Genomic DNA, 25,470 nt, shown 5'->3' with positions numbered 1-25,470 from the left:
CAGCTATCGCCCAAAACATGCTTATTTGTTCTCAGCCATCTTTCCCTGCAGGCTGACCCAGATCTCTTAAGTGAGCACAATATACAAATTAGGAGTAAACCACAAGTGGTCTTTTACACATAGATAAAAGACTGTACTAATTTGGGAAAACAATAGGTGACATAATGCAACAAGTCTTGCAAAGAACTATTAAGAAATTATTTGAGAGAAATTGTAAGAGAGCAAACAGAAATTATCTGCTTTTAACAAACTTGTTCTGCAATAGCAGAACCAACAGAGACTAATTTCCTTTAAATAATATCCCTAGTTTGTTTTACTTAAGCAGTGACCCCAAAACTCTCTCTCCCATGACTCCCCCATCTTCTCCTTATTTCATCAAACATCCCAAAATGAGTATAAAGTGTCACAAGTATCTGAAGAGCAGCAGCCCAAAAAAAGCTGAGATAAGTGGGGAGACTAAATCAATAATTTCTTCATATGCTTGCTAATATAGTCATAACAACCCTCTACATGGGTTTTTGGAGTAAAAACCCTCTAAAATTTTTTTGAGTAAAATCTGGCTGAACTCGGCAGTAAAACAAGCATTTCTTGAAAAATAGAAAACAATATCCTTCTGGCAAAATCTGCATATGTAACTAATAGAAATCACTTGCAGAAGTTTACATAATCCTCTCAAAATCAAATACAGTTATATTTAAGGTGGCAAGGTGACAGATAATCAGAGAGAACACAAAGAAATTAATTTTACCCCAGGAATTGATTACAGCCTAATTGCGCCAAGATAAGTTTCCAACAAAATAGAAAAACCTGACAGTTATGCAACATTACTCACCAGACAGCTAACCCTAAGATAACAAAGACCCAGTCTACAATTATCTGTCATTACTGTCAGACAATGCTTCCCTAAACACATTTTAATGAAAAACTCTTCAACGAGACAATTGTTAAGAACAAGAATGAAGTAGCAAGAGGTCAGTTTGCAAAGTTAAAATGCTAAGAAATTGGTAGAACCATGAAATTTTCGCTTAAGAGAGCACTGTCAACATACACATATATACAACATACCACCTTGGATTTCCTCCTGGAACCAGACTGTCTACATACTGTGAGGAAACGAAATCAAATCAAAAAATTAAGGATGCCAGAACACCTATAGTGACTGATAACAGAGGTAATAGAAATTTGCAACAACAAATCCCCTCTCAGGTCCAATTTAAAGAAATTCCCACCCACTGAGAAAAGCTACTGCAAAAAGCTTACGTGCATCTCAGCAGCAATTTCCAAATGAATTCAGAAAGGGGCACACTGATACATCGTGCAGTTGTGCTGTTCAGAAGAGTCCAAGATGGCAGAATAACTGCAGTAATAGGACTGTGTGAAAGAAAGGAAACAAGATACTGCCAACTCCTGCTCCTCCACTCAGAAGTAGAAAAAAACTCATGTAAAACAAAAGGTAAAGAGATTAAAAAGAAAATACAGAAAAGGAGGTAAGAGAAAATACACAGGCAACATCATTGATGCACTGAAGGATCTACTGAAATAGGGGATAACAAGATGTTGTATCAACTCGGTGCTATTCTAACAGGCAAGTTTGCATCAGCCACAGGGACCTGTTAAGGATGAACAGTAAAGCCAACAAGAACAAACAGAGAGTTCAACACTTACTGAGGTGCTAAGGAGACAGCCCAACCCGAATTGTTAGCTTTGACAAAAAGATTAAAACACCCAGAATGAGGGTTAGAAATCATCACAAATATATGAGACACAGCAAAAAGTGAGAGAAAATGTTACAAGAGACATCTTCAAAGCTTGAGAGAGGAACAACAAATGTCACAAAATACTTCAATACACAAGAGCACAGAGTCTCCAGGAAAAAATACCCCAAGTATGATATAAAGTTGAGCTCAGCAGCTGCAGTAATGGAGGAAACACAACATTTCTCAGACCCCAGTGAAGGAGTTTGGTACCAGAGGTAACCCAGAGGCTGTGAATGATCCTATGGAGCACAAAGAAACAGAATGAGAACCAACCTGCACCATAACCCTGAGTCACCTGAAGCCAGCAGCTAATCATCTTTCAAAGGCTTCTTCTGACCAGTACAACAGCTTTGGACTGATTAATGGTTTGAAATTTGGTAGGAAGGCTTTAATTCAGCATGAACTTGAACATTTAAGGGTCTATGAACCACAAAAGCATCCTCAGAAAGCAATGGTTTAAAAGCCTAATTCACTCCTCTAGTACTTTTTCTAAATTATTTGGTATTTTCTTTATAGAAGCTTTCTGGACTGCAAGCCCAGCAAGCTGGGACTGTGTGAGCAAGAGACTCCCAAGCACTGACCATATAATGCATGTTACAAACCCAAATATTATCAGGAAAGAAAGGACTGCAACAGAAAGGTACCATCAAATTCTATTAAAGTCCTCTTTTTTCTCCTAAGTACAATTACTACAGTTTTAGTGAAATAAGTAATGAAGAGTTTAAATGGACCTAGACATAGGTAAATGGCTTAAAACAAGCATGAACTCACTTCTTCCATCAGGCATTGCCACTAATTTATTTTTAGAGGAGAGCTCATGGATACAAAAACCTAGCCATCATATAATTTCAAAGAAAAGAAGATGTATGTAATGAAAGCTAAAAAAACAATCATACAAAGATCAGAAGATTGTTAATTCCCCATGAAAAGTGCACACAATTAACACTGTAGTTATCAAAAGTCAAGCTAAGAAGCAGGCTTTTTTTCAAAACAAAGTAGTACAAGAAGGGAGTAAATTCACATTGCATGCCAGCAGGAATGTCAAAACAAAACTGAAATCACAAGTTGGTAAAGCAGCTGTTGCAATCATCAGATTTAACAGGCACAGGATACAAAAAAAAAAAACTAGTTTCAAGCTGTAAAGTATACACTCTGGTCTCAAATGCTGTTTCTGTTCCAGTATGACTAGCTGACAGACAGATCCACCAAAATCTCACACAAACCTCTCAGAGCCTTTGAAAGCAAATGCATCAGATAAATCCTGTATACTCTGATGAATTCTAGATGTTATTTAAGTCTGGTAAACCCAAAACATCTGGGAAAACACTGGGTACCTGCCACTGCCAAGAACAGATGGAAGCACCCTCTGTAATGCCAAACTGGGTATTAGCCCTGCCACAAGCCTGGGCAGCCCCTCAGCAGCCCAGCACTGCTGGATCCAGGCGCTCCCAGGGGCTCTGCAGCGCCGCGCTGGAACTGCCGCCTGCGGGAGAGCGCGGGCTCGGCGCTGAGGGTGCCAGAGGGAACAAGGGCTGAGTGCTGCTCCAGCACTGCTCTCTTCCTTGAGAAGGAGTGATCTGCTTGCCCCAAGTGTTTCTGAAAAGTCTCTTGTAAAAATAAAAAGATAAAACAGATGCTGTTCACACTAAGAGGAGAATGAAATTCAAATGCATGAGAAGATATTAAAAAAAAAAATCAAAATATTTAGGACTGTAGGGTTAATATTAATTCAAATCTTATTAATTTAAACTTTGGATATGTAAATCCTAGATTATTTCCTTATATACTTACCTACAAAGGATTGCCTACAATAGGATCATGGTTTCACTTCAGTCATGCCAGAGACAAACCCAAAATGTGTGACAAAGACTAAGCACTGACAAAAAGGTTTCAGCCTTTAGCTGCTAGATCTACTATCTGATTTCTGTGGCTGAGCTATAATTAACTTTTAGTCAGACACCTCCATCACAAAAATAGATAATCGTGGATTCTTTTTCTGTGAGCCCAGTTTTAGCTTTAAAAACCTTTCTAAAACCTCTCAGAATTTTCAGATCCTAAACCAGATTGGGAGGGCAACCACCTTTATGGATCCTCAGAAGAATTTTATCCAGTTTGCAGGTGTAATGCACTATCTGCTACCATGTATAGAATGGGTCTTCTAAAGATACCAAGCCAAGAGCATTGCCATGTCCATTCCCAAGGTAAAAAACCCAGGCTTTGGCAAATTTCATGAAATGAAATTAAATTAAATGTATGCGTCAAATGTAGTCCCAAACTGTCAGTGGACAAGGAATTGGCTGTGTGGTGGCACTAAAAGAGCTGTGGTCATCTGTTCAATGTCCAAGTGGAGACCAGTGACAAGTGGTGTTATGTGGTCTCAGTGGGACCAGAGCTGTTCAATGTCTTTGTCAGTGACAGGGACAGGGGGATCAGGTGCATTCTCAGCAAGTTCACAGATGACAACAAGCTGTGTGGTGTGGCCAACAAGCTGCAGGGCAGGGATGCCATCCAGAGAGATCTGTGCAAACCTCATGAAGTTCAACACAGTCAAGTGCAAAATCCTGCATCTGGATCGGGCAATCCGAAGCACCAACATAGGCTGGGCAGAGAATGGGCTGACAGCAGCCCCAGGGACTTTCCCAGGTTGAGGAAATGCTCAGCATGAGCCAGCAAAGCACACCTGTAGTCCAGAAAGCAAAACATGCTCTGGGCTGCATCCAAAGCAGTGTGGGCAGCAGGGCAAGGAGAGGATTCTGCCCCTCTACTCACTGTTGTGAGTTCCCACCTGGAGTGCTGCATCCTGCTCTGGGATCCCCAACAGAAGACGTACGTGCACCTACTGGAGAGGGTCTGAGGAGGGCCATGAAGATGACCACAGGGCTGGAACACCCCTCCTATGATGACAGGCTGAGAGAGTTGGGGCTGTTCAGCATTGAGAAAACTCCAGAGAGACCTTACAGCACTTTCAAGTACCTAAAAAGGGCCTACAAGAGAGCCAGAACGACATTTTACAAAGGCTTGTGATCACAGGACATGGTTTTAAATTGACACAGGGCAGGTTTAGGTTAGATGTTACAAAGAAATTCCTTACTGTGGTGTTGAGGCACAGGCACAGGCTGCCCAGAGAAGCTGTGGCTGCCCCATCCCTGGAAGTATTCAAGGCCAGGCTGGATGGAGCTCTGAGCAGCCTGGTCTAATGGAAGGGGTCCCTGCCCATGGCAGGGGGCTGGAACCAGGTGACCTGTAAGGTCCCTGGCACTCAAACCCATGACTCTATGATTCTATAATCATTTTTTTCTGTCTCATGCCAAATAGGAGGGCACCTCCATAGCTCCTCATGCCTGTAGCTGTCTCTCAGAGGCACTTTATGAGAACAACACAGTGAAATGGCCATGCCACTTCCACTGTGATGACCCTCCCAAGGCCTAGCTGCAGCAGAAGGATAAAATAAGCTGTATTAACCTTACAGGAAGCAAATATAAAAAAGAAAGCAGGAGGAGGACTAAACACATTCTTGTAGTTTCACATCTCCTGTGTAGAGCACAGCAAAAGCTCATACCAACACTTACTGTGACCCAGAAATGCACAGCAACCTGGAAAGCTCCCTTCAGCACCATCACTTCTGGTCCCACTGTGAAGAAGCAAATGCTAGGACAGCTCTCAGTCACAGCCATCTCATTGTCACACAGTAAATTTAAATCCTTGTGACACTGAAAACTGTCCCTTATAGTTCTCAGGTTAAAACAACAGTCACTCCATTCTAGACTCAGGTCAACTACTGTATATAAAAACTTTGCTTTTTTTTTTTAATTTTTCAAAAAATGCAGTCCAAATGAAAGGCCAAATATCTATGTTCTAAGTAGTCTTCTTAGTCAATAACCTAACATTTATTAAATTGGCTTTTGTTGGTTTGTTTTTATTCTACAAATTCTCTGAATTTTCAAAAATGACCTTCCATCTTTCAAAGTTTACCAAAATTCAATTCTGCTGCATATACTATTGCCATGTACAAATTTACACAGAGAAAACAAGCCCATCTGATTCCAGAGCAAATGCTGGACTCAGCAGCAGCAGGTACAATGGGAAAATGGAGCTATGACTCCTGACTGGATTTTGCACCACATTCTAACGTGAAGGAACATGTATTTTGTAACATCCACTTTCAACTCTGTTTTCACCACTACTACAGTAAGAAAAAATCTTTCTTCTCTTTGTATAGATAAAAGCAGCTAGTAGAACCTAACATAGCATCACTACTTTAAAATTAACCTAACCTCTCTGGATTTTTTCTTCTCAGGTGCAGCTATTTTCCCTATCAAACCCCACATGTACTGGGGTCTTCTTACAAAGGTCGTATCAAGCCTCATTTTAAAGCCTCATTAATAAAGAAAAAAGACACACACACATACATTGAACCCTTAATAAACAGCAACATAGAGAAAAATTAACCTCCTCATAAATATTAATTTTTGTTCACTCAAGAACAGCTTTTCTACTTGACTGAAGATAAGCATTAGACAATCTAAGAGAATTTCTGTGCATTAACAGAAGGTTAAATAAAAAGGTCCAAAACCAGAATCTTGAACTCTTTTGGATTTTCTGACTAACCTAGCCCTGCCCCCAATGAAAGGAACTAATTTTCTGTCTTTAAGTCTAGCTAGACTCTTCTAAAACCAAATTATTGCATAAGATTCCCATTATCTCCATATAGTCAGATCTGAAACTCAGCTCTGAATTGCCACTGCAAACAGAGGAAAGTCCCAATTTTATCAGCATCTAAACTTCACTTCCTTAATTTTCAATACCTTTGCAAATGCAGAAATAAAACTAAAATAATAACAACATAATTTCTCCTTTTAAGGATCGTGACATATATCAAGACCCTAGAAATCCAGCCACAAATTAGTTCTCAATTTTAGGTTATCTGAGGCTGTTTTATGGTGATGAAAAATTTCAACTAGATTTAAAAATACGTTTCTATAACTGGAATTCAAATCTGCACTTTAATGAATACAGTCAGTGAAATGTTTCTACTTTATATAATTAGACCCCATCTTAGTCTCTGCAGAGCTGTTGTATGTGGCAATGCTAAGTCTATTAAATATTTATTTTCACTGTATTGTAAGAGCTTATGTTATAATTTTTTAACTTTTATTTTTAAATTAAACTTGTTAGATACTCAGAGGATTCCACAGCAGTACTGTCATAGCCATCACAGTTATAATTAAGCTGTGAATTCAAACACTTATTAAGTTTTCACTAATAAACCTTATTGCTATGTGCTAGCTAGTTATTCTGACCTATTAATCCCTAATGTCTCACATACATTACTTTTTTTTTTTAATAATTACTTTGCTCTGGAAATAGGAATGGTGGACAGTTTCCTAAATTGGAGACTTTCTACTCAGGAAGCAAAGAAACTCCTCAGTGAGACATTCCAAATGGCAAATGACAGCTACATAAACAAACATATGGCAAAACAACATCAAATGGCCACTCAGAAATCTAAGATGTTCTTCTCTCACTGGGCTTTAGGCATCTCTCATATTTAAGGAATTTCCTGTGTGGCATACTAAGCAAACACACCCACTCTGGCCTCAAAGAAATACCACAACCCATTCACTATGCTGAAGAGACACTCCTGATTTTTCTCCTTTGAGGGGATATAAAGTGTCTGAGGCAATAACTATGGAGTGAGGAAATTGAAAAGAAACAATTCTAGGCATCTCATGTTATGAAACAAACAGAAATCAGAACAGGAAGGAAAAGTAGCCATATATACGACTTTAGTCAAATCCTGGAAAGAATAAAATACTAGAAGCAAACACAAAGTTGTCTGACATTAATCCTGACATAACTGAAATTGCAGCTTAACTTACTGGTAAAGTTCCTGGTAAAGAGGCATCAAAGAAAGACACCAAGGAGTTGGGAGGTGCTGCAAACTGGACTTGGGAACCAGAGAAGAGTTTTGAGTTGGAACTGATCTGTGCATGAATTTCCAGACCCACAACTGGTACCCACGGAGCAAGGCTGAAAAGGAAAGAGGAGAAGGGAGAAACAATTTAAACGCAGATGACGTAACCGTGGAAACTTAGAAACAGAAGAATCAGGAATGCTTAATTTATGGAAAAAAATTAAACTGTAATTGTAAAAAAATTGTAAACAATGTTTCAAATACATCTACACTGTAATAGGAAAAGCTGTGCTGTGATACTGGAGAACAGAGGCTATGGGGAATATATGGCAGTGTTCATTATATGCAAAAAAGAGTATCATAAAAAATGTAATGGTTTAAAACTTTTAACTTTTCCTTACGTGAGAAATCTCAGAGAAATTAATGAGGCACACTTGCATGCTGGATGAACTCTAATTTGGTGCCTTGTGAAAATCCCCAAATCATCATAAATATGAATTACTTCTCAGGTAGTTTGATAAATCTCCAACAGACAGGTGGCATAATAAATTATGTATTCTCTGTCAGATAGACACTTGCATGCTGGGAAAGGTGGCTCTCCAGAGCAGCGTTAGTAGAATATTAGCATAAACATTAGTAATCTGGTAATAGAGAAATCATCATTTCAACTAGAGAGCTACTGTTCTCTGAATGTATTCTGCAGAATAAAGCTTCTCCATATCATCTAAAAAGTAATTGCAATTCTCACATCCATAACCTTTATATGGACAAGAGAAAAAGGTCACCTTTACAGTATGAATTGCTTGACAGTTTCTGTAAGTAATTATCTGGCCTTGTACAAATGAAGTGGCACAAATAATATTTCACTGATGAAATCACATTTCTGTGGCAGAACACTTCAGCAGTATGAGTACCCAGATAGCTATAGGAGACAAGCAAGCTATGGAAAAACATCAAACAAATATATCAAGTACCGTGTTACTTCCAGAGGTGAACATTCTACATTGCCAAGATTTTAGTTCTCCATCTGCCCTCCACCAGCTGAGGACATCCCTACAAACTAGCGATGCAGACACCACTTCTATTGATGCTTTAGGAAGAAGAATATTACCATGAAAGATTAAGGTTCAGATGTTTAAAGGAGCTAATACATTTTCTTTCATTGAAATAGTATTATCCTTCAGTATTTTCAGCTGGTCATACAAATGCTTCGAGGTTTGAGAAATAATATGGGCTTTCTTTTATATTTTGGAGGTAAACTTATTCCATTGTTTCCTGTATTCTTCAGAAATGCGTTTCTGTTATACCATGACATTAAAAATTACACCAGGTTTTGCCTAATCAGTGTGTTGGCTTGCACTCAGAGATAAAGGTACGTGCACCAGTCAGTTCTTCAATCCTACTAACAGCACTGGTGAGGCACCTGCAGCTTCTTGCCGCGTTTGTTCACGGATTATGCTTATCTGTGTCTAAAGAATCAGCAGCACACTGTCTGCACAACTTTCTGGAAGCGATCAGCTGTGCACACCCCCGTGGGACACCAGAGAACCAGAGAACTTGTTCAGCCCGTGACTTTCAGCTGCAGCAGAAACAAAGCGCTCTGTTTCAGGCACACCGCCCGTATCTCACAGTACTCCTCTGGAAGGAAAAGCCTCTTTTGGGCTGGCATAACCCTGGAAACGCGCTCAGGAAAGCCGGAGCAGCGCTCGCCGTGGTTTCCCGGCACACGGAGCGCTCGGGCAGCCCGAGCCGCGGCTCTCACGGCAGCCCGGCGTGCCGGAGGGTCACGGCCCCGCCCGCGGCAATTCCCGGCCGGCCGCGCTTCGGGGAACGCAGGACAAACGTGCGCTGCCCGCACCAATGCCTCACACCGCTCACACGCCCGGATTTACACCGGGCCCCGCCGCTGTCGCCGCCGCGGCCAAGCCCGGAGCCCCGGACCGGGCTCTACGGCACAACCAGCTCCACCGGCCCTTCTCCCCGCGCCGTCCCGGCAGCGTACCCGCTCTTCCCCGCCGGCACCGTACAGGCGACAGCCCTCTGCCCGCGGGGGAAAGGGCCGGGCCCGGGCCCCGGCTGCCCCGCGCCGCGCTGCCGCGCCCGGCGCCAGAGCCCGCCGCACCCCCGCGCCGCCACGGCCGCCAGGGCCGCCATTGCCCCGCCAGCGGCTGCCCAGCGCCCGCAGCGCCCCCTGGGAAACGCAGTCCGAGATGGCTGCGCGGAGCGCGGGCTGTGCGGGCGGACTACAACTCCCGTCAGGCCGCTGGCCTGGCGCCGCCCCGCCCCGCCGGCGGGAGCTAGGCCCGCGCGTCCGTCGCTTATCCCGGGAGTGCTGGAGCGAGTCGTGGCGTCGCTGCTTGGCCTCTGTTTAAAACGCGTTAGGGGGCTCAGATCGTTAAAGTGCTTTGAATGTGGTTTTCTTCTGGGCTCACGCTTTTACAAAGCCCGCTGCCGCTTTGTCGGCGGCCGTGTGCAGGCCGTGGGCATCAAATGCTGCAGTGCCACGCGGTGAGCTCGGGAGCTGAACTGCCTGTAGGGCTGCAAGGTTCAGTCCCGGCTGGGCCTGCGGGTGCTCTGCGGGAATAAAGGGCCTTGTCCAGAGCATCTGCAAACATCTCTCATGTTTACGTAGCACAAATAACAGAATTAATGGCATTGCATCCCAAACTGCGGGTGTGTGGAGCTTAAACGGGAATGAATGTGAACTGTAGTTGCTAATGTCATCAGTGCATTGTGGCAGCGACTGCCACCACAGGCTGGGCAGTCACACACTGAGTGCCAGTGGCACACTGAGTGCCAGTCACAAACTGTCAGTCACACACTGAGTGCCAGTCACAAACTGAGTGTCAGTCACACACTGAGTGCCAGTCCCAGTCAGTGAGGGTCAGTCACACTCATTGAGGGTCAGTCACACACACTGATTGTCAGTCACACACTCAGTGTCAGTCACACACTCAGTGTCAGTCACACACTCAGTGTCAGTCACACACTCAGTGAGGGTCAGTCACACACTCAGTGAGGGTCAGTCACACACTGTCGGTCACACACTGAGAGCGTCAGTCACACACTGCGAGTGTCAGTCACACTCGGTGAGTGTCAGTCACACTCAGTGAGGGTCAGTCACACACTGAATGTCAGTCACACACTGTCAGTCACGCACTGCGAGTGTCAGTCACACTCTGAGTGTCAGTCACACACTGAGAGTGTCAGTCACACACTGAGTGTCAGTCACACACACGCTCAGGCCGATCGCTTCCAGCAGAGGACAATGGTGCACACAGGCACTTGGAAGTATCCTGGAACCTTTGCAACCTCTTGTCTTCCCAAGATCCAGTATGAGGTGCTGAATGGTTCTGAATCACGCACAAGATAATTCACACAATTAAATAATTTAAGAAAATGTCTTATAAACAGTGTTTCGTAGCAGTGATTTTCTGGTATGTTTGTATTTTTAACAAATTACCTGGAAGTGCTGTATAAGAAGAACCAGTTGAGAGATCCTTTCATCAGACATTGATGTATAGTTACTTGTACCATATACCTTTTTAAAATTAATTTGTCACATTCCTTTTCTCGGGAAAGATCCTCCCCTTGTACAAGAAAGAGTGACCAAGGTAAAATTCCTTTCCAATTGACAAGAACTGACCAGAAGTAATCTTGTACATGTTCTGGAGATAGAAAGAACATTGGAGTGGCCTTTTTCCTTCTCTCCTGCAGGAAACTTATTCACACCTTAATATAATATAATTCCCTGTGTAGTAGTCTTTGAGCCAATGAAGAACTTTTGGTAATTCTGATTTGAGGAAAACCCCATTTCCGTTTGGATGTAGCAGGGGCCTATGCAATGTTTTGTGGTGAAAAATGCTTTTCAGACTGAAGCTTTAGTATGTGGTTTTTACTTCTGCAACAGATTTATTCTCTGTACAATTGTCCTCCATAAGCTCTGGATGCAGTTATTTTCTGATACTGTGTAGGGATTGGCAGGTCACTTCAACCCAGCTGTCAGGATAGATTCTAAATATAGCTCCAAAGTGTTTCTACTGGGGTAAAAATTGTAAATTTCAGTTTATTTGACTTTCTTTTAAGTCTGTTCTCCTGATGTAATAGAAGATTTCATAAATAGACGCTAAGAAGTTAAAACCTAATGAATATTAAAGTCATGTCACTTAAAGCCTTACTCTGCCTTGATTGCATGGACTTCTGCCCTTTGCACATATTATTTAGAAAGGAGTAGACAGCACAAAAAGGTTGAAATCCATCACAAACAATTTTTGTGGAACTTTTAGCTGTATTAGATGTTGTCTTACAGAGAGAGGAAGACTGGGAAGTGCCATTGTTTGTGATTTAAATGATCTCTGTTATTTTAATTCTGTTCACAGAAAAAAATCCCATTAGAAGAACCTTTGCAGCCTTTTGCCAGTAACCAAGTAGGTAATAAATGAAAACCCAGACATCCATATGCAGGAAGCTGGTCAATCACACAGAATAATTGCCTTTCCCAGCACCTTACTTTGAGGTGGGAAAGGCTACATATTTGTTCCTTACTGCAGTGTGTCTGTAGATCACGCTGTGGCTTGGAATAGGAAAATAGCACTGCGTAAAGATTGGTGCTATGATAGTTCAGCACTATGTAGACTCATATCTTAGAGAGGGTAGACCCAGGGGACAGTTTGCTCTGAGTCTCTTGTTACTATAGGAATTTAACCAATGTCTGAGAGGAAATTGGAATTTTGCAGAGAGCAAAAACCCAACAGCATATAATTTAAGCCATAAACAAGCAATCTATCCCATTTCTTTGAAAGAAGATCCCTCTGCCTTTTAGTTTCTAGGGTCTGAGCTCTAAAATCTGTTTTCTTGCAGGTGATCCTTAGCACCCATACTTAATCCTTTTGGGGACTGTGAGGTCTCCTTTTGGAATGGCAGGGAATGGGATATTCAGACTGGGGTGTTTGTTAGATACTTCACAGGCTGCCTGCAGTGTCTTTTTTCAGCATGTGAAATAAGGAACAGACAGGAATCTCTGCTAGATTTTGAAGCAGAGGTTGTGACTTTTGGAAGAGTAGATCCATAGTCTATCAAAAATTCAGACATTGGCCTGCAGGGAAGAGTAACAAAGCAGATTGCTAAGTCTGGAAGCAAACTATGGTAAGAGATGTTTTCAAACTTTTAGGCCTCTAGGATCACCTCTATACCTTGAAAGACGTTTTGTTTTGTTTTTGTTTTTTTTTTTCTCTAGGTGTATAAAGAGAGAAATTTTCTTCTTTTCCTGCAACTTTGAACTACTAGTGACAATGAACTGTTTCAGTCTGGAATATGGATTCAACTTGTCTATCTACCAGTAATGGGACATGGCAAATACAAAAATGTGTACTTGATCTTGAGGATTGGGAAAGGATATTTCTATTGACCACAGGAAATTATTTAGGGACCTAAGAGGGGTACCTTGTATGATCTGCTGACCATGTGGGTATGCATACATGGAGTGATAGATTGCGTAATATGAACAGCCTTATGATTTGAGGGTTCTTGAATCAAAGTGCTATCAATTTCCTAATTGGGACATAGTGCCATTTAATTTTATTTACCAAAATTGTTATAACTCATGAGTTGAAAAATAAGGGCCAGACTCAGATAGGAAATAAAACACCACAAGAAATATTAATGCACAAGCAATTTGTATAAACAGTAATGAAAACATGTAAGTTACATATAGGTCCTGGTGTAGAAGCTGAATTCACTGTTCCTCAAGGCTGTGTAATTGAGGAGAGCCTTGGATCAGCCATGTAATATTTGTGTATTACCACCTTTCTATATTGGTTTCACCTGGTGTGCCTTGCCTGGGAGAGCTGCACTGAGCATTGGCCGCACCTGTGGTTTGAATCAGGTGCTGGCAATCCTGAAAGCTCTCACTTAGGGGCACACCACAGCCCTTTGTCTTGGGAGCCTGAATTGGAAGTGAAGTAGCTCCTGGGCTTCTTTTAGCTGAGGTCTGTGTAAGCCTCAGAGGCAGTGTTTGAGGAAGTCCAGTGCCACTAACCTTGTCTGAGGGTGAGTACTGCCCTAATCTTATTCTTTAATAAATTAAGTCCTTGTTTTTCCAGTGTGAAGTTCCATTATTATAGGCATGAGAGGATTTCCTAACATATCAATGCTGTCTTGGTATTGCATCTTGATTAAGTTGTTGGAAAATCTACGTTATGAGCCTGTGTTACCTTTAGTATGATTCCCAGTTGCCTAGGGTTTTGTTTCTTTTAGTTGAAAATCAGTATAATTTACCTACAGGGTGATCACTCTGTTAGATTTGGACCTGCTGTAATGCACAATGTTTTCTAAATGTTTGAGTTGTAATTCTAGAACTATGTCAGGTTTATACTTAGACATAGCTCAGTCTATCAGGAATATGTTATAGTGGTTTGTTTTTGTAGTATGTTTTTTCAGCAATGGAAATGACCTTTGGAAACAGCAGAGGCTAGGCTAAATCATCTGTATTAAAGTCTAATAAACTCATTGTGAGGACTGTTGGCGATTATTATGCAGAAGGAAGTGATTGATAATATTTCAGCGGATCTAAATTTTACTATTATTCTCTCTAATTGTAATGGTATCTGCAAGAAAACCTTTAAAATGTCTTTCTAACTTTTGATTTTTTTTACTTTGGTCCTTTTAGAACAAGGGAGAATATAGGGAAAAGCATTTAGAAGTGAGACTAATTTAATCTTGTATTTAATTTGCATTGCATTTTTATGTAGTGTTCTTCTGCTTATAATTTTCAAAGAGCTTTTATGTCTGAGGCCTGTTGCTTCCTAAATTAAGAGCCATAACTCTTGTTTTGCAGGCTGTCTATGACTTTATATATGTATAAAAGTCATGGATCTAACATTGCAGCAGTGTACAGTTTCACATAACTGATACTCTAACAAGAACTTTCATATTCTCAGTTATGAGATTCCAGCTGACAGCCCAGCCTAGGAAAAAATAGACACAAAGATCTATGCTAAATTTGTTAAAGAAGAAAAACTTTAGCTGAACAGTCAAATTGGGAATATGCATCAAAGTGTTTTCCATGACTAGGACATAGTACTAGGAATCAGCAAAGCCTTCAATTATTATTGACTTCTCTGTCATGAATGAAGTGAAGGAGTCGTTTGAAGGAGTTGTCAGGCAGCGTAATGCTGGGAGTAAGCTGGCGATAATAATATCATTTGTTTGGTCTAAAATTAATTTTTTAATCAAAACCAGTCTAAAGATAATCTGAAATGTTAAATTCTGTCAAGCTGCTGCTTATAAGAGAGCAATTTCTTTAAAACATGAGATTACTAGTAGGTTGAAGTCAATCTGAAAAGGTGATATTTAAAAAAATTGTATTCCACAACTTAGCATGATGCTTCCAAGGGCTGCCTTTATTGTTCTTAACACTAAGGATTGATCTTAATTGTCTGAAGCAATAAGGGTGTCAACTAAAACTGTTGTCCAGATGGAACTTTGTGATTTATTACTTCACTAAAAGCACAGCAGAAATGTAAATGAAGGAAAATACAGCAGGTAAGTGTTCCAAAACTTTGAATGAAGTTGCAGGTCCTGAAGTGAGACAGCCCTATCTTTTCCTTTTGCAGGAACACAGACTTCTGTTTTACTTATTTAGGATTCTTTTTACTTCTTTAGGATTGGTTTAGGAGTTAGCTCATTCTTTTCAAAACTTTTTGTATATTCCTTGCCTTCAAATGTATACACCTATACATTGTGTTATGTTTAACCCAGGCAGGCTTGAAGAACACCTGATGTTGTCCTGCTGGATATAATGTTTTCACTCTGGAACATTAATTTTTCTTTCTTTAATTGCATAGTTGCACTGCTGTCTTCATCTTCACACAGTGCCTGTGGCATTCAAAGCAAAATCTGGTTTATGTTCTGCTTTTTACTATTAAGGGACAAGAATGTTTATGATGTGTCTTTGGCTTTTTTCCCCTCTGTACTGTATTTATGCCATACCTATGTGCTTGGTAACTTTTCTTACAGTGAAATAAAAAATGTAACCATCACTTCTTCCTGAGAATGAAAAGAGGATGACAGTGCCCTTGAAATTAAACATCCATCTCACAATTTGATGCAGTTTTGGGGTTTTTGTTTTTGGTTGGTTTTTTGTTTCCTTTCCTTCATACTCCTTGCTTTTGCATCCAGATTATGATTTCTCCATGGACCTGGTAAAGATAGTGTGTTAGTCACAGGCATTAACTGGGAGCTTGCAGGTGGAGACAGATTGTGACAAGCTGGAGAAATTAGAGCCTTTGGGTATAAAACAGGCCAGAACACACAGAAGCAGTACAAACATATTTTCTATTTTGTTGTTTGTGTATCTAGTGCCTTAATATACAGTACTGCCAAAAAATTTCAGTCAAGGGTTTCCTTGTGAGTCATTTATTCTGTCCTTGGTTTTTCTGTGGTGCCATCAGTTCATACTGACTGGTGTGAACTGCTGCCCACCAGTAACCACAACTGATGTGAAACAGGCTGATAACTAACCAGAGCCTTTTATTTCATTATGAACTTCACCTGGGAGTTTTCCCTTCTGTTGAACGTGACCTGAGTTATCCCTTGCTCATGGGGTAACTTGGCCCATTGAAGACTCCTGGTGTTTTATACATGTTACATCAGAGGTTTTTTTCCAAATTTTTATTTGAAAAAAGTATGAGTACTTGTGCAGTCTTGTGGACAACAGGCATTTTAAAGTCTTGTTGCAGTGTATAAATTGCATTGATAGTAGAATATCTATTTTAGTATTACTTTAAAGGTAAGGAAAATAATTGAGTGCTGGTATTTGGTTTGGTTTTGTTGTTCAAGTGGTTTGGCGGGGGTCAGGAAGTTGGGGCTTGGCATCTTTTGATTTTATGTGAAGTTTGTCCTATATGTAGAGTTGGTTTTTTTTCTTTGGGGATATTTAGGGGTTTTTTTTGGTGTGGTTTTCCTCTTTTTTTATCACCTCAAATTAGATGAGATTAGATTCTTCCATTGTGGAAGTGAAATTTTCTCTATCGAAACTTTTATTAACTGGTCAATCAGTAACAACTTTGGGACTGAAGTGCTTCAGCAAGTGATTTCATCATCTCAGATGAGATGAAATCCTTCCATTATAGAAGTGAAATTCTCTCTGTAGGAACTTCTATAACCAATCAGTCAGTAACTACTTTAGGACTGAAGTGCTTCAGTTTCACTAGCTGATTAGTAAACTGCAGTCTGAAGCCAGAATGTAAGAGGTGTTGTGTGCTTTGCACATATTGGGGCAATGGCTCATTAAGTTTTAATACACTGGATAGTCTTTGAAGTTTGTATTTCCTCTTTGCTTTGTCCAGGATAGCAGCACGTGCAGGGAATGCACAGCAGCACAAGATACTTAGATTGTGTCAAAGGGCTGCTTCTAAAGGACTTGTTCAAAGAGAGCTCTGGGGGATTTGAGTAAGAGTTTGGGTGTGACTCCCCAAACCGTTGCTAAAACAAACCCAAAGGAGGTAGCATGTGTTGGATAATTGCAATAACAACTTTGCCAAAGGGACTTTAGAGACCATTCTTCCCAGCTTTGCCATATGTCCTTCTCTTTCCTTTCCAGATGTTAGCATTTATAGGCTGGTAGCATAGCTTTCTATTTAGAAGTATTTTCTTTCTGCTGATGCTTACAGTAGTGGCCAAAAGTAATTGTAATGGCATAAGAATCCATTGCTGGCTTTTGTTCTAACAATGCTTTTGATCTGTCTTCTGTTGTTTCCTGCTACCGTGTAGATTAAGGCAATGCATGAGGGATGGCACTGGAAGCCCTTTCCATCGGGGTGGTATCTGTAGGAGAAGGGATTCTCTGCCAAGGCATGAGGCAATTCTTGTGTTGTTACTGCATGTGAAGAAGAATCTTTCTGGTGGGGCAGGCCTGCAGTAGCAGCTATATCTGAAGGTTGCATGGCCTCAAAGGCATGCTTTGGATTGTGGCTTCCTGTGTTACTGAGGTGGAAATTCTATGGCACCTTATTTTGAATAGCTGTGTGGCTGCCTTATGCATGGCTGAAAAACATAGATCTGTGTATCAGCACATTCTGTATTTTAACAATTATGATCTCCTGTCTCATGGTACTAGATGGGAACTGTCTCATTCAGGAACCATTTTATTTACTTCTGTATGGGTTCTCCAAAGCTTCCTGTTTCTTTTAGGTCCTGTGAGGGAGAGATTTTTACCTCCTCTTGGACTCTTCTTTCTCAATGCATGTCTAGTTTTGTGGGTTTTTTTTTTTTCCCCTTGCCATCTTTTGAAATATGGACACTTGCTTGTGTGATTATGTTTACTTGGTCTTTCCCAGTCTCCATCTGTTTAATTTTAAATCAATTTTTATTGTTACACATAGAAAACAAACCTCAAACATATACCTATAGCCAGGATGTTTTTAATATAAGAAGAAGAAAGTATGAGAATTTTTATTAAAAATATAGTCAGTGTATCTGCTAACCTCTTCACAAATGAACTTATTGTCTCTTTTTACCAGAATGCTTGAAAGGTTTGCAAATGCCTGATAGCAGCTTAGTAAATAATCAGCATATTGTAAATGTATCTTTTAAAGGCCAAGGAATAGCATAAATACTCTTTCAACTTGTGGAGGACATAAAACATTTCCAGTTGGATCATGTATAGAGTAATTACTTTTGACAAGTTAATTTTGCAAGTGTCCAATTAAGCTATTCATTCATAGCTTATCTCTTCACAGTGTGGCTGTATTCACTTAGCTGTTCAGGCTTGAATTTCTATTGTGCATTTAAATATGGATCCAAATTCATGGGATGTGAATTCATTGAAAGGGCAGTTCTTAGTGTTGAGAGTTGAAACCCCCCAAATCACATCACAAGACGGACTTTAAATCAAGAGGGATGTAAGGCTATATTTTTTCTTTTTCCTTTCTTTTTAAAGTAGTAGTAAGTATTAATTACTTGGCTTCTATTTTTCCAAAACTGCTAAGATTAAGTCTCAGTTTTTATTTAAACTAACTTTATTCACAATATTAAGTCAAATTTAGGGATGTGATTTCTCATGAAGCTACTAAACTCCCAGCTAAAGTCTCAAAGCTGGGACTTTTAAAATGAAATGCCAAATATCAAAAGGTAGCTGAGAATTACAAGATACTGAACTAACTCTTATGAATGTTACAAAGTAAGTATAATGAGGGTATAGAGAATTCAATCTTTAAGATCCCAGGTTAGTACTAGGTATTTTCAGTTGATAATGGAAGCTGTTGATTTAATGCTCTTGACAGAAGTGGAAATAAACCAAGTCAGGAGCATACTGTGATTATTTAAAGAGCTCAAGGGCATCTGTTACGTGCTTCAGTTGGTTAGATGGTTGGATTTTTGGAATGAACTCATAAAGTGCATTAAAGATGGACATGGGCCTCTAGAAGCTTGTAAAAAGAGAACCTTAAAAAATTAATGTCTGGTGCTTATCCTCTGAGTGAACAAAGCAGGATCAGGGAACTGCCACATGATTAATCAAGCTGGAGTTTATACCAAACTGTAAACTCAAGGGACCAAATTTACTAGGCAGGTGATTTACACAATCTGCCCTGATATTAGTGAGGCAAATTTAACAAGTTGTGTGATAGTGGTGGCAGACAGTGTTTCTTCTCTGCCGTCCATCCTGTTTTTCACTTGCACAGAAATGTCTCTAGTAGTATTGGAACTAGGTCAGAATATAGCTGCACCTTTGTAGTTCTTTGCTGTTGCACAGAAATCTGTAGGTTGCTATTCTAAATCCATCTGAGGGGGGATAGAGAGAAGCAGGGCCATCATAGTAATGATGAAAACCTGGAATAATTGCACTGGACTTTGCCTGCAATTGCTGCAAGTCAGTAACATGAGATGGAGGGCAGGCCAAGCTAGGCCAGAGAAATACTTATTGGGATAGAAAATTGAAAGCTCTTAATGTTACTTGGATTTTTAGGATGGATGGATGAGCCCAGCAGATTTCCATCACCAATCTTCATTACTGCCACCCAACAGTGCAGTCTGTAAACAGCAGCAGTTATTTTTCCCAGACTCTGTGTAGCTTTCTCAAAAACTCCGCACTCTGGGGAAGACCCTCCACTATAACTTACCAAGTGGTTCAGGATGCCAAGAAATGCTGTCTCCTCTAAGATGTCTGAGTCTGTCTATCCAGCACTCTGCTTTTTAAGTACTGTTGACTTAGGTTCCCTAAACAAGGCTTGTCTAATGCTATTAATCTACCTGCTTATTTAACCAAAAAAACCCCAAAAAATTGACCTTCAGTATTTGTCCATTGGGCTATTTCTCTGAGATTAATTCCATGAGAGATAGCCAATATATAAAGTGATTTTTCAGCTTTCATATCCCACTGTGGAATTATCTAGAGGATAATAGTAATATAAATCTTCCACCCAGATGTTATGGAGTTGTATCTGCTTTTTTTTTTTTTTAGTACAGTTACATTTGGTCTGGGTTCAGGCTCACATTGTTTCCAGTGACCTTGATTTCAGAGGCAGTAGCATGTTTGACATTACAAAAGAAATATACTGAGGCCCTGGAGTGGGGCCTTCAGAAAGGCACTAAATCTATGAGGATTTTCCAGTTAGGGAAGCCCATTCAGGTATTGCAGTTGTAAGCAGATTGTCACAAAGTTGTGTGAGAAAGCTGAAGAAGTGGGATGAAGAAATGAAGCATTCTTCTTTGACTGAAGAAATAAAGCGTTACTGTTCTTCCTTTGAGTGTTGATAATCCTGGACTTCAGAGAAACTGGTCAGGTCCTATTGCAGAAATGGAATTGATGCTGCTTCTCTACAGCTCTTTGTGCTTGTGATGTGGATGTGGCTGAATGTTTTCTTTCCATAATCAGTGGCAGTAAACAGAACTGTGGTGCAGTTGAAACTAGATGAATGTAGGCAGGGTTGGGATTCACTCCAGAAAGTTTGTTTATTGGGTAGAGAAATTTATGAATGGACTGCATCTGCTCTGCTGCCTGGAAGTAAACTGGTGAATGCAGTGCCTGATGTCCTATGGCTTGGGCTGATCCTGCTTGGGCTAATGACTTCCCTCAGCAATTACTGCTGGTATAGTACAGTAATTGAGCATTGCACGTTGCATGTTTGGTCATGTTTGATTTTTGCATATTTTTATTTTGGTCAAGATTCAAAGATGTTTTAACCTTCAGTTTCACAGTTTGCCGAAACGTTTCATAAGTACATCATTAGTAAGTCTTAGAACTCTCGGTGTACTTCTTATCTCGTGTCACTGTGCTAGCAGAAGAAATCTTCATTTCATTGTTATATATTTATTAGCATAGGCAAACACCCAGGTCTGGATTCATTGTCCAAGTAATAAGTAGTAAAATTATTTAAATACAGGGAAAATACCACTCTAGGGAATTGAAGTGGGGGGGAGGGGAGTCTAATTTACATATTGGGACAAGTCAGAGTTGGCCAAACAGTGACTGGCAACCCATTCAACTAGGTTGGAATGGAAATAGAGAGAAAATATAGTCAGCAGAGGAAATGTAGTTTATTGAAATGTATATACATGTGTGTGTATATATATATATATATATATATATATATGTAAAATATACATATATCTATTTATATATAATGGACCTTTAGGGAAATTCCTTAAGAGAGAGGAACTGAATGCCCTGCCTCTTCTTCCCTTTTCATGCAAGAGAAAAACAAATAGTCAGACCCACAGTCTGACCCGATCTGAATACAGTCACCAGATGAGCCTCTGGTGTAGGTAACAGAAACATTGTCACCTGTGCCGCAGCCCCTGGGGAGGGGGCTTTTGCTCTATCAGCCTGTTCTCAGCCTGTGTGCCAGGTGTAGACACCACTTCCCTGCAGCAGGGCACAGGGCACATGTCTGTGCTTTGCTGTATTGGCACAAGCCATGGCAGCGGGCACATTTGTGCTGATGTGCTGGGGCTGGCTGAGATAGTTGTGGTTTGGCCATCCTGTCTGGTATTCCAGTTGTGCTGCTTCTACATTTGCTCCAGTCTGTGCTTCACTCTGATCCTTTAAATCAGTGAGACTGAGGTGTAAATTACTAGTCTTTATGAATGTTATTTGACCCTGTCCTTCACAAGAGTAGATGAAGTTTCATATGCCAATATGTCCAATAGTTATTGGACTAGAATTGTTGCCTCATTCCACAGTTTATCAAAACTGGAGGAAAAAATGTTTTTTAACCAAACCTTCAGTCTTTTCTACCCTGGATAGTTCCTTGCACAGAGTCTGGTAAGATTTCGCACTCGGAGACTGTTTAATCAAGTGTACACATGTATCTTGAAACTTTCAACAAAACTATGCTTAAAATGTAGCAAGATTTAACATAAAATTTGCTAGGTTTGTTGTGTGGAGTTGCCTGAAACTTTGTACTGTTCGTCCTGTTGGAGCCTGTATGAATCCTGTTGTTTTTTAGTTCTTACTGAAAGGTAGATAACAGAATTTAAGTAAGTGGTTTATTGATTCAATGATGCAAGAGCTTTTTTTTATAGAGAACCCCAGAGACTTCTTGCCTGTGTGCAATGCTTCAAACAATTATTATTTATTACCAAAATATTTGCACCATCTGCCCCCATACTTATTAGTGTGGCTGTGCTGTCCATTGACAAACCTTTTACTTCACTCCTGCTTCTCTGCCACCTCCTCCTTCCATGAATAAATGCTAGAGCTGCTAAATCGTGTGTAAGGCATGAGCAAATTCTTAAACACTTTGAGAAGGGAGTTAGATTATCTGCTAAATGTAGTGATTTATTTGAAAAATGAACCCAGGAAAGGATAAGGCATACAAATAATGCTGTGTTCTTGCTTTGTCACTTTCCGAATTTCTTTCCTAACTCCCTTTATTTCAGTCCCTAAGTACAATTAGTAAGTGCATGTAAGTGTCAAGTGCCAGATGCTGTATGTGCCTTTCTAAAATTTACCTAGCTTTTCAAATTTTTTGAAAGAGAAATAAAATGCAGTATCCTGCATAAATTGACAAGTCTGATGTATTGCTTCTCAGCCACATTATGCGTGTGTTTGGTTTTGCAAGAATATTCTCAGGCCTGTACCACCCCTCAAGAAATCTCATAGTGGGTTGTACTCCCTAAGTTATTACTTCATTTTTTTGTATTACTTTTTTCCCCCTCCCAAATTCAGGTACTTCCTATAATTTTTTTAATCCAATAGACTTTATTTCAGCTAAAACTAGGCATGTTTTTTTTAGTCCTCACACCTAGTGGTTCTCCTTGCTGCAGCTTTCAGTGAGTGAATAAGCACTTGTACTACCGCAGGCCAAAAAGTAGAGATGGGCTAAAATGCATAACAGATACATTCTGCAAAACACTTTAAATAGGAAAAAGAGTATGCAGAAAATCAAGAGATACTGTTGAATTACATGAAATCATCTGTGTCTGGGCCTGGAGTCTGATGGTGCTCCTGACAGGTGTTTGTCTAATTTGTTCTCAAGGGCCGCTGGTAGTAGGTATTTCCTACCTTTTTTAGTCTTTCACTAACTTCACTAATGCAAAATTTTGCTTACCACAGACTCTTTTTTTCTTTTTTCCCCCGCCTCCGTGATTAGGACAACTTCTTGTTGTCCTGTCTGTAGTGGGTAGGCAGAACAAATGAATGCCTTCCTCTTTGCAGCAGTCCTGTACAATCCAGTAAGACTCTCACTAGCACATTTCCATTGATCTCTTCCAGCTAAATAGTCCTGTGTCTATCTTCCTTCATATCTGGTATTTTCAGGTTCCTGATCTCTGTTCTTCTCGGAACTCTCTCCATGTGGCCTAGGTTTTTCTTGAATGTCACACTTTGATGGGAATTCTGGCTTAACTGGTGCTGAATAGAGATACTTTGCTTTTCTTTCAACTATTATTTATGGCTATAAATGGCATAAACATCTATGTTTATTTTATGGTACTAAAACAAAGAAACAGTTATTAAATTAATATTTGTGATCCAATGTAACTACCAGATTCTCCCGACAGAAGTGATACCTGGTAAGATGTCCTCCACTGTTTGCTTTGAGCAGTTAATTATCCCTACCTAAGTGTATAAATCTGCAGTATAAACACTTTCAAATTGCTATTAGAAATTATGTGGGTTTTCTGAATGGACTAATTGTTCTGCTTGAGAGAAGGCAGATTCTATTAATTTCCATGTAAGAGAAATACTTGCAATACAGATATAATTTTAATGATGGCAATTAAAAAATAGATGGTGAGTCAGCCTTCTCTAGGGAATTTTCCCGATATTTAAGTCAAATGGACTTTTCAGTAGCACGTTAGGATTTCTCTTTTGAGTAGTATGTTTTTTCTTTTTTTTCCCCCCAATACTCTGAAATAGTTGAAAAAGTAGACTTGTTTTGAAAATCTGTGCAAGCTTACAATGGGCTAACAGGCAGCAGTGGTGACTGCAAAATTTACTGGAGCAACCACAATATGGTTTGTCCTTTCAGGTCCAAAACTGTCTGTTAGAATTTAAGAGGCAAATAGAAATTTAGGGATGTGATGAGCTTTTCAACTAATTTTTTTCCTGTCATTTCATTTTCAGAATGTTCCCTTATAGGATTAAAATACACGTGTAGATTTGAGTGTTAGAAAATGTATGTATTTAAAGAGCTGGTTTTAGAGAGAATAAATTCTTTTGTGGAAAACAAGAGAGGGATGAAACTGATTAGCAAAATGAATACAAAGTTTTTGTAGCCCACCTGGCTGGGGCACTTGAACTGCATATGATAAATAGATTGTAAGGCCTTCAGTGCCCAAAGTGGTCAGGAAATCATTACAGTGTAACCTTGGTTTATTTAATGGAAAGAATATGACCTCCTCTCAGATCATAGCATACCTAGATTTTTTTCAGAGGCTTTGCTTTAAAAAGAGCAGCAGCAAGTTTTTAAATCATCTAAGCGGGGAATTAAAAAAACAAAACAAAAAACCAGCACCACAAGCAAACAGCAACACTAAAGAAAAAAGCTTGAAATGGTCCCAATTGTCCCAAGAGTCCAGGAACTGTCCAAAACCTAAAGCACTTTTTCCTCTCTCAGTAACTTGGGTGTTTGCATCAGCATGTTTCATCAATAAAAGATGTTCTTTTGAGACCTCCATAGGGACCAAGATGTCTGACATATTGACTTGCACTGCCCAGCTGATCTCTGATCTGAGGAGGTGTTGTGGACTCAAGAGACAATGATGTGGATTATTAATCTTTTACTACTATGAGTGTGATGCCATGGATTTTGTGAAAAAGAATGATAGCTGTTGTAAAATTCAGCAACAGATTTGCATATATTATTGCATAATTGCAAAAATAAAGATTGAGGTGAGATGCAACAAATTGCCCTAGTAATGATTTTTAAAGCACCATCTGTGGCCTGATACTTCTGGCTCTCTAAAAGTGGTATTGTTCAGAAATCTGTTGTGTGGCATACAGGTGGCTCATTCTATGCTTGCCTGCCATCAGCAGTAGCCTGTGTTAGTAAGGGATACCTCCACAATGAAAGACAATGGTATTTATAATATTTTTGGGGCAGAAGCACTCCCCACAGGCTATAATGTGGTGTTTTGTTTTGGTTGTCAATTTCCCACAAGACCAAGTTTCCTGAAAAGGATGTACAATAAGCCAAATGCTCATTATTTGGCTTCATGTATTTGAGCACAACACAGCATCTGATATAATTGATTCAATTCCACTAAGTAGCATATGATGATGTTGTTATTTTAGGTGCACTGTACAGGGAAAATAGCAGGAAGAAAAACACTCTAGTGTCATGTCCTTATCTAGTG

The 25,470-nt window shown here is 40.0% G+C and overlaps 1 protein-coding gene across 1 annotated transcript in view; it reads right to left on the bottom strand.

Annotated features, from left to right (window-relative positions):
- Positions 1 to 17,615, bottom strand: part of GATB (glutamyl-tRNA amidotransferase subunit B) — a 49,698-nt gene extending 32,083 nt beyond the window's left edge. The window contains exons 1-5 of the mRNA XM_058024277.1: positions 17,436 to 17,615; positions 10,910 to 11,024; positions 10,112 to 10,245; positions 9,674 to 10,035; positions 7,637 to 7,787 (exon numbers count right to left, since the gene is read on the bottom strand). Coding sequence (XP_057880260.1) covers positions 7,637 to 7,787; positions 9,674 to 10,035; positions 10,112 to 10,245; positions 10,910 to 11,024; positions 17,436 to 17,615 — 942 coding nt within the window. The remainder of the gene's footprint in view (positions 1 to 7,636; positions 7,788 to 9,673; positions 10,036 to 10,111; positions 10,246 to 10,909; positions 11,025 to 17,435) is intronic.
- Between the last annotated feature and the right edge of the window lie 7,855 nt (positions 17,616 to 25,470).

The sequence above is a fragment of the Melospiza georgiana genome, chromosome 5 (genome assembly GCF_028018845.1).
Source record: "Melospiza georgiana isolate bMelGeo1 chromosome 5, bMelGeo1.pri, whole genome shotgun sequence".
NCBI lineage: Eukaryota > Metazoa > Chordata > Aves > Passeriformes > Passerellidae > Melospiza > Melospiza georgiana.
This window is presented reverse-complemented; position numbering and strand designations above follow the sequence as displayed.